The sequence below is a fragment of the Sinocyclocheilus rhinocerous genome, unplaced genomic scaffold (genome assembly GCF_001515625.1).
Source record: "Sinocyclocheilus rhinocerous isolate Xijiao unplaced genomic scaffold, SAMN03320098_v1.1 scaffold3807, whole genome shotgun sequence".
NCBI lineage: Eukaryota > Metazoa > Chordata > Actinopteri > Cypriniformes > Cyprinidae > Sinocyclocheilus > Sinocyclocheilus rhinocerous.
In genome coordinates, this window is record NW_015660506.1 from 45,112 (window position 1) to 54,250 (window position 9,139).

The 9,139-nt window shown below is 34.9% G+C and overlaps 1 protein-coding gene across 1 annotated transcript; it reads left to right on the plus strand.

Moving 5' to 3' along the window:
- Positions 1-2,772: 2,772 nt before the first annotated feature.
- LOC107725207 (uncharacterized) lies at positions 2,773-8,264 on the plus strand. The gene is made up of 10 exons (XM_016534394.1): positions 2,773-2,846; positions 3,035-3,113; positions 3,302-3,445; positions 3,913-4,048; positions 4,129-4,282; positions 4,445-4,581; positions 4,816-4,927; positions 5,357-5,420; positions 5,840-6,046; positions 8,157-8,264. The coding sequence occupies exons 1-10, from the start codon at positions 2,773-2,775 to the stop codon at positions 8,262-8,264; spliced, it is 1,215 nt and encodes a 404-aa protein (XP_016389880.1).
- The last annotated feature ends 875 nt before the right edge of the window (positions 8,265-9,139 follow it).

Sequence of the window (9,139 nt, forward strand, 5' to 3'; positions counted from 1 at the left end):
GATGAAGGATTCTGAAAGTCTGACAGTAATGAGTGTTGACTGTGTTTGTCTATAGTTGTGAATTAAATTAAGATCAGTCCAAATTTAAATAAAAAATTAGTGCAGAAATCCAGATCAAAGAGTTCACAAACTTTTTGTTGACACTTTATGACTTTCTTGCTATTATCAATTCTGCATGTTTTTCTCTAATTTAATTTCTCTGCATGGTTTCTATCTTTATCATTAAAGGGTCTTTGAATGACAGACATATTGCAAGTGGGAGCGAACTATATGCCATATTTACACCAAGGGAAAATTTAACAGTGTTACCACCAACACAAAGACAGGCCAACATCAGAAATGAAGGACCAAGTGTCATCCGCTGTCACATAATGTTACAGGTACTGCTACTGGTGTATGATCACTTTAATCAAAAGTTGAAAATCTATTGATTCACCAAAACAAACCCCAAAGTTTCACATTTAGAAGGTAATGTTGTTAGTATCAAGTGTAGAAAAGACCAAGGATGGTTGTTATGCTTTTTGTTTTTGCTTTTTCCATTAACAGTGTAATACATCAAATGTAAACAGAAGAATCTACTGATTGCATTCTGTTATTTAACATGATACAGAATCATATTATAACCCAAAAGTCAAATCCTTCATATTTGTACAAAATTTGTACAAATATACTTACCACATCTCCAGTCACCTCAGGAGCATGGTGCTCATGCATGAAAGTCATTTCATCCTTGTGACTCATTTACAAATGAGTTAAACTTACATCCTGTGTTACAACCATCCCAAATCTCCTCTGGATCAACATCAGTCATCTTATTTTTATTATATTTGTTCAATAGGGGGACTTTGAAATCAAAGTTGACCTCGAAAGTGATACACTGAGAGATGTGACACTACGGCTTTCTCTCGAAAGCAATATACCAGCACCAGTTCTTCACATCAGGTCACTGATGATCATATCATGAGATTACATCATTATGTATGTGTGTGTGTGTTAAGACACAATATTGAAAGATTTTCAATACTTTAAACAATTCACATCAGGTGATGATCATATCATGAGATTACATCATTATGTATGTGTGTGTGTGTTAAGACACAATATTGAAAGATTTTCAATACTTTAAACAATATAGTAAATCAGTAGTAAAAATATAATTACATGAACAAACATATATATAACTCTTATATGTTGTTGTTTTTTTCCCACAGAGGCAAAGAGTATAATTATGTTGACAAACTAAGTGAACTTGGAATCACTGAGGATTCAGTTCTACAGTTCTTTCTGTCACCGTTTGATAATGAAAAACCAAGTCCAAGTCTTTTCTTCCAAAAAGATGTCACGCCCTCAGTGAAGCAAACACAGAAAGGCCTAAGTGTTTTTCTGTCAACGCTGTATGCCATTGTATGTTAAAATACTATCACATTTCTATTTCGTCAAGGTCTGATGCTTGCTTATCTAGAACCTGGGTCGCCTAGAATGGGTGATTCCAAGTTGCAAACGATTCACAAATGCAGCTTCATCCACAAAGGTTTATTCAAAAAGTTCCAAAATCCCAACAACATAGCTGTTCAAAAACACAGTCCAACAGAAAAAAGTCTAAATCAGTCCATAAACCATGTTGGTATATGTGGTTTACAGGGACTCTCCATAGGAGTAATGGTTTTTATACTGCACAAACTGTATTTTCTATCCCCTAACCATACCCCTCACACAAAACATTCTGCTATTTTAGATTTTCAAAAAACTTTATTCTGTATGATTTATAAGCTTGTTTCCTCATGGGAACCAAAAAATAAAAATAAAAAATGTCCCCACAAGGTCAAAATTTACTGGTATTACTATACTTGTGGGGACATTTGTTCCTCATAACATATAGGGAATACCAGGTACACACATCACACACACACACACACACACACACACACACACATGTCTGGTTTGCTATCCTTGTGGGGACTCTCTATAGGCGTACTGCTTTCCTCAATTTAGGTCCCCACCGTGACACGAGTCCCCCTGAGTCTGTGTGTTTTCAGGTTTAAGTCCCCACCAGAATAGAAAAACAGGTACACACACACACACACACACAAATTAATAAATGTATGAAAAGGTTTAAATGCAAAAGACAAAGAGCATATGACACCAGAATGATGAGGCACAGGTTACAATAGTATTCAAACAAGAAAAATCATTTAAATCAGTCTCCATCTGGTGGTTAACATGGTGAATAGTCCCAGATACTAACATGTTCTCTTGCAGGATATTTTTCAAGATTCACTTTCAAGATTCTCTGGTATTTAAACTGTACACAGGACTCACACAATCCTGGGGCTGTCACTTCTCTGATAGTGATGGAAAGATTTTGAGCAAGATAAAAAATGGTTTGTAAGAGGAATAAGAGGAGCAAGAAGTGGTCTGTAACATCAGTGTATATTAACTGCTAGAACTCAAACACCATTTTCATTTCAGTTAACACTGGAATATTAGTCAACACAATCAAAGAAGTGAGTCCAATGACATCATGACGTGTGATAAGGTTAAATTCCAGAGAATCTAGATTCTTGAATTTAGAGTTCTTTAATTCTGCTCCTTAGGATCCATTGTCCTACAGTTTAGCTCCAGCCCTAAAAAAATAAACAACTGTGGCCAATCATGTTAGTGTTATTTATATAGTCAAAGCTACGCGATAGCTTTTGCTTGTTTGAAAGACTGTTTCATTATTTATTTGGTTAGTTATTGGGTGAGTTTTGATGTTGTTAGAGACATTCTACGATGATCAACTGTATCTATGGGAATGCCGGTACTCAAACCATGAGAACAGTAGAGCCAAATGCTCCACAGCTCACGTAATTACCAAAACAATGCAATAGTATCCATCTGTTTCTTGACAGCAGTTTTGATGCCAGCAGCTCCAAACTTCAGATAAAACATATTGCTTTATTTTTCAGTGCAACTATTGGTAAGATGTTCTGTATTTTGTCCTATTCTTAGAAACATAAACAGAATTTAAGAAAGTGGTTGCATATATTCGAAGACTAAGTGGATGCAATGCTTTGGCTCAAAGTTTATTCCAACTGATCTGTGGGAACTTGCATGCAACTAGAAACCAAAAGGTAGACTATATTTTGTATAATAAAAAGCTTGTAAATTATTCAAAGAATGGGGTTGAATTTTAAATGTATTTATCTTAGTAATTTTCACACACTGATATAAAGTGAATTATTATCATTGCAATATTATCCATTAAATATTTAAGTCCAATCATAAATCTTAAAATAACTCCTTTATATTTTCATTTCAGATTGCAGTTGTTGAGGGTCTTTATTTTCTTTTCCGAAAGTTGTTACCAGGTCTTAATGAAAGATCAGGCCCAAAGGTCATTGAAGATGGTGATGTTTTTGAATATACAAATATCTGCTGGGCTTACTTGATTGCTCAAGGACAGGTATGTTTGCAGTTGTTTTTTTCTTGACACAGCACTTCATAAATCAGATAAGAATCGGTTCAGGAACTATTTTTCATTCCAGCAGCATGGAGTACAAGTACTGCAGCCTATTTCCCAAAAACCAGACAATGTGCATCTTAAATGACCACATGAACTTTATACATTTCACAACTTTGGATAACATTTGTGACAAATATTAAATAAAGCAAAAAGTTCTTTATCACACGTGACATTTTTAAAAGATAGATGATTCTGTTTTGAAAAAGTATATACAATTCATATTATTAATATTGCACAAAAAACTTTATCACTAAAATATACTGCCTTGGTCTGTGTTCTGTTTATAGATACTCGATTTGCAGTGATGGTAGCAGCCACTCTAAAAAGAAAATAAAATTTACAAAAATGTGCTGATTGAAAACACATTCCATTTTATCATTTCTTGTTTTTTTGTTTGTTTCTACCAGAATGAGAATAATGATCTGGAGAACTATGCTACAGTATCCTTGAACGCTTATTCTGGCCAGCGGCTGTCTGAGCCAGTGAGAGTACCAGGGACACCAGAAATATTTGATCGGTCATACATACTGGAAAAAATCACTGGTAAAAGCTGGAACTGACATGCTTGTTTTACCATCATCAATTTATCACCACATCCGTAATGCCGTGAGCTTTTATTTTAGATGGTGTAAAAATTCCAAACTGTGATGAGGTGAATCTACTGGAGTCATCGATTCAAAGAGCTACAGATATAGAGAAAATTTTGCTTAGTCTTCCAGCATCATTTGATAGGTTTCCATTATGGATCTCTTATAACAGCACCCCACAAGGTTGCAAGTATGTCATATTTAGGAGTCTTGAAAAAAAAAAACTATAATTACATAAATTGTTTATATTATAAATATAAATGTATTTTAATCTAAATATTGTATTTTAATAATAATATCATATTTGATATGTAAAACAATATTACATTTTTATACAAAATGCTTTTTAAAGCTTTCAGATTGAACAGAAGAAAACATTTTCAGACATGTTTGAGGATGTCAAAGAGTACAGTCACTTGATTGTCACACCACCCCTGCAACTGGCAAATATGGGAATAGAGGGACCTCTGCTGGTGTATCTCAGTGAAGGTCCAATTTTTTTATATGTTTTGAATGTTAAAAGCTAGACTGTTTAATCAATTGATTGATTATACTGTAAATATACAAGATAAACAACATCAATAGGAGATTTGCAATTAAGTTTCAGTTGCCCTACTACCTGAGTGATAAAAACCTAATCAGATTTTTTTTCCCTGTTTATATTTAGCAAAATATTTTTTAATGTAGACATTCATTCTGATCTAACATTATTTATCTGTATAGATAATCTAGGTGTTTACTTGAACAAAAACAAGGCAGACCGGTATGAGATTAAGGTTTTCGACTGTCTTTCTGGAAAAGAGACCACAAAAAATGTGAATGATCTGGTTAGAATGTAAGTATATCTACAGTTTAGGAGCTTTCCCCCATAAATAAAAGACAAGGGCTATGTGTGTATATTTACAGTACTTTGATAAATGCTAATAATGCTGGAATGTCTATTTGTGTTTTGGTCTGTGTGATCCTGCCCACTGTTTTAATTTGCCAATAGTATATCTTTATAGGTATTTGGCAGTAAAATAGGGTACTTTACTGCCAATTTAACCAATAGCCAGCAAATAAACACATTAAACACAATAAAAACATTGAAAAGCTTTTACATTAGCTGATCAACTTAAAGGCTTGTGTATTATATATATATATATTACATTGATTTCAGTCACTTCATGACTGAGCAGCTCATTTAATATTTTATATTTGTATGGTTTACAGTACAAATTGTATAAATAATAACTTTCTCCTTTTTCCAACCTTACCCAATCAGACTCAATGATACCAGAACTGACAACATTGTTGAAGTCAGTAAAACCCCTAAAGAGGCAGTTGTGGTAAGTACTAGAGAAGTACTAGAGAAGCTTTTGCAACTTTTACTACACTTTCAAACGGCTATAATCCCTAACTGTACCAGGACACAGCAGTTTGGTACATGCTTACTTTTGATCACCAATTGGCCACAACATACTCTGTGCTGAAAAAGTAATAAATCCTTTCACAATACAGTTTTGAGGAAATATAAAAGAAAACCTTTTATTCACATAAAAGGTGTTAAAGACTCCGAGTAATAGACTTATTTAATCAGATTTGAAATCATTATTTTTGCATGTTCACTTATAAGTATGAAGTGTTGAATCATTTCAAAGCTCTATGGTTTCATAAAGTAATTATACAACATCCATATAACTTAGAGTACATCATTTACATTAACAAACAAGCTAATGCTAAATTAATTAATTAATGCTCCTATCAGGTGCTCTTTGATTCAAGTTCTTCAATGATGGAAGGATGTTATGACACCGCAAGTCAAATGAAGCGCATTGATGCTGTCAAGCAAATCTTTGACAGCTTTGCAAACCGAAGCATGTCGTATGATTTTCAACATGTCATCTGCCTTGTGATGTTTAACGACAAAGTGAAAACTGTTCTTAAATTCACAGAAAATTTGGAAACCTTCAAGGTATTTTTGTCCTGATTATTACACCATTACCACAATTAAAGAAAAAAAAACGTAGTAGTAATGATAAATGCTATTTCTGTACTTTTTGAATCAATAATGTATTGCATATTAATTTTTACTTGTAGAAGCAAATGCATGCTATTGAAGCATCTGGGTACACTAGGCTATATGATGCACTTGTTTGTGGTATCTCAGAGCTTGACAATATCAAGAAAAGATTTCCAGCTTGCAGATGTCGCATCTTGTGTTTGACAGATGGCAATGATTTCAGGTGTGTGTATTTGTGTATCTATTCCTATACTACTTGAATCGATGGTCTTAAAATGTTGCTACACCAACTAAAATGATTATGGATAATGTTTATTGTCTAATGTACAGTTCCATGAGTAATCCAGTCACCATTGCCAGAAAATTGATGGACAGCAATATTGTGGTTGATGCAGTTACTGTTGGCAAAGCAGATAACACTGTTTTACATGGAATCAGCTATGTAACAGGTTTGTGTGTTTGTATTAACATTTTTCTCTTCTAATCATTTTTAAGGCACAAAATTAACTCAAAATACTATTGTTTTTTATTCGAATTATTATATGATTTTTTTATGGGTCTATTTTATAAATATATTTGGTCACACTACTATCAAACCTAAGGCAAGTTATTAAGTTTTCCCCATACATTTTAATTAAATGTTTTAGTATTTTCTGTAAATAACAATACAAGTTGTAAAATGGATTTTTGGTAAACAAAAGAAAAGAAACTTCCATAACCATAATTGCTTTTGACATCACAGTTCAGGACAGACTGTTGCTAGTTAAGGCCTTGAGACTTTATTTGTAGTCGGTTTAGCCTAAAAGTGTTTAGCCTATCAGTATGTTTGTCTGATTTTAGAGTAATTTATAGGCATTTATAACTCGCATGCTTAGCTAAACAAAGAAAAGAAAATTGTGCCAATGAGCAAAGATTTTAAATGCAGGATCCAGTCAAGCAACTGCCCTTGAAATAAATGGGAATGCTGACATATTGTAATGAAACTGCATGTTGGCATGAAGGTAAAGGATCCAAATGCAGTAGTTTATTGAATGGGTAATCCACAAACGTAATCCAAAGGCAGGCAAAGGTCATATACAAATAGGCAATCCAAAACAACGACAGAGTAAGGGGCTGAGGCAAACAGAGTAATCCAGAAAACATGCAGAACAACAAGACCAGGAAGCAAGACACAGTATACAAGGCTTAGAATTGCAGCAATGACATAAACAAGACTTAGCAATGAATGAGAGTGAGAACCGGGCTTATATAGGGTGAGCTAACAATGCTAAAGAGACACAGGTGCAAACAATGAAAAAAACAAACAAACAGGAAGTGAATGGTGGATGTGGAGCCGGAAGTGCCTAGTATTCTGGTGATGGGGCAGTCGTGGCCTAATGGTTAGAGAGTCGGACTTGTAACCTAAAGGCTGAAGGCACATGGCTGCCCACTGCTCCGGGTGTGTGTTCACGGTGTGTGTGTGTGTTCACTACTGTGTGTGTGCACTTGGATGGGTTAAATGCAGAGCACAAATTCCGAGTATGGGTCACCATACTTGGCCCTTGGCCACACGTCACTTCACTTCACTTTCACTTTCATGATTCCCTATGGCTGGGGGAATGAATCCTGGGCGTTGATGAAATCCATTTTACTGACTAAATTATTTCAACATTGAAAGAAGTTGACAGATCACTGTGGCTTTCTCTGTTGATTTTAGGTGGATATTGCTTTAAGCCTGAGAATGCAAAAGTTGCCCTTAGGCTATTAGAAACTGAAACTGTCTTGTCAATGGAACTGAGGGCAGAGAGAACAAGGGTACCTGTGTCTTCCATAAAATCAGAGGTATGAAGTAAAAGTCATGAGCTGTTACCTACCTTACATTACAGGTAATGGATATTGCTATATTTTTAAATGAAAGTCTCTCTTTTAAATTTAGCCTGTGCAGCCTCAGAATACTTGTACATCTGATAAAGAACCAAGGATTTCTGCAAATAACTGCAGTTATTGTGAAAAATATATATCGCCATCAATATTACTACAAGATTAGAAATTAAGATTTTCTTCTTTCATTTGTTTTCAATAGGAAGACTTGACCGAAATTTTTGCTACCCATGGCTACGATGAAAGACCAGAAATTAAGCTTCCTGCTCAAATCACCGAAAAAGTGGCCAGGACAGAGAAGTATTATTGAGTGTCCACAAATTCAGACTACAAGTCCACTATTTATTTATTTATTTATTTTAAATATCACACAAGCAGGAGTGTGATATGGCTCTATCCACTTGTTAAGTCATGACATATCAAATACTGTTTCCAGGTCCAAGCCTTTACTCTGTTTCATGTGTGAATACTATTCATTTATTGTTAAGCTTTTAAAAAGTCACAGGGTTCTTTTAAGATCTGAAATGGTATTTGGACCCAGAAAAGGTTGCGTGATATACTTGACAAAAAATGGCCATGATCACAGTCTTGTTGATATAGAGCCATATTGCTCATCTTTGGTATCTCCTTTGTAGGCATCTTGAGTAAAACAGCCCCAAATTTAATGAAGCACATACAAAACACCTGAACCAAAAGCGATGCGACCTGTTTTCAAAAAGTGCAGAAGTTCTCTATCGTTACCTCAGGCCGCATTGCTCGTCGGTTGAGCCTTGTGATCAAATAAAGCAATATGCCCCAAAAAGCCATGGTTTACAGTAAATTTAGAACATCTAAGTGCCGTTGTTAGGCACGACACGGAGCAACAAAAAAGAGTTATCAGGCCTGTGAAACAAAACCAGTCCAAAGGCTATTCAAAACTAGCCCAATCATGTTTTTTTCCCCAAGATTTTCCTCTCCATCTGTGGTCCCCTCTCTCAAAATCGCATTCTGGGGAATGCCCTTCAGAATGGTTTCCAAGCAACACAAAGACACAATGGTGCATTAATACCAAAGTAATGAGGTCACAGGTGTATGTTTCTAGAGTAAAGCTGTGTTCATGCCATGTCGTAATTACTGTAATTTCGAGATTCTGTAACAACACATGACATTCTACTCTGAGCTGTTCCACGTCCTCAGACTCGGAAT

Excerpts from the sequence above, each read along its gene's own strand:
- LOC107725207 (XM_016534394.1), top strand. The coding sequence starts at position 2,773 with ATGATCAACTGTATCTATGGGAATGCCGGTACTCAAACCATGAGAACA. Across the intron at positions 3,446-3,912 it reads ACTTGATTGCTCAAGGACAG|AATGAGAATAATGATCTGGA; the intron begins GTATGTTTGCAG and ends TGTTTCTACCAG. Across the intron at positions 6,047-8,156 it reads AAAATTTGGAAACCTTCAAG|GAAGACTTGACCGAAATTTT; the intron begins GTATTTTTGTCC and ends TGTTTTCAATAG.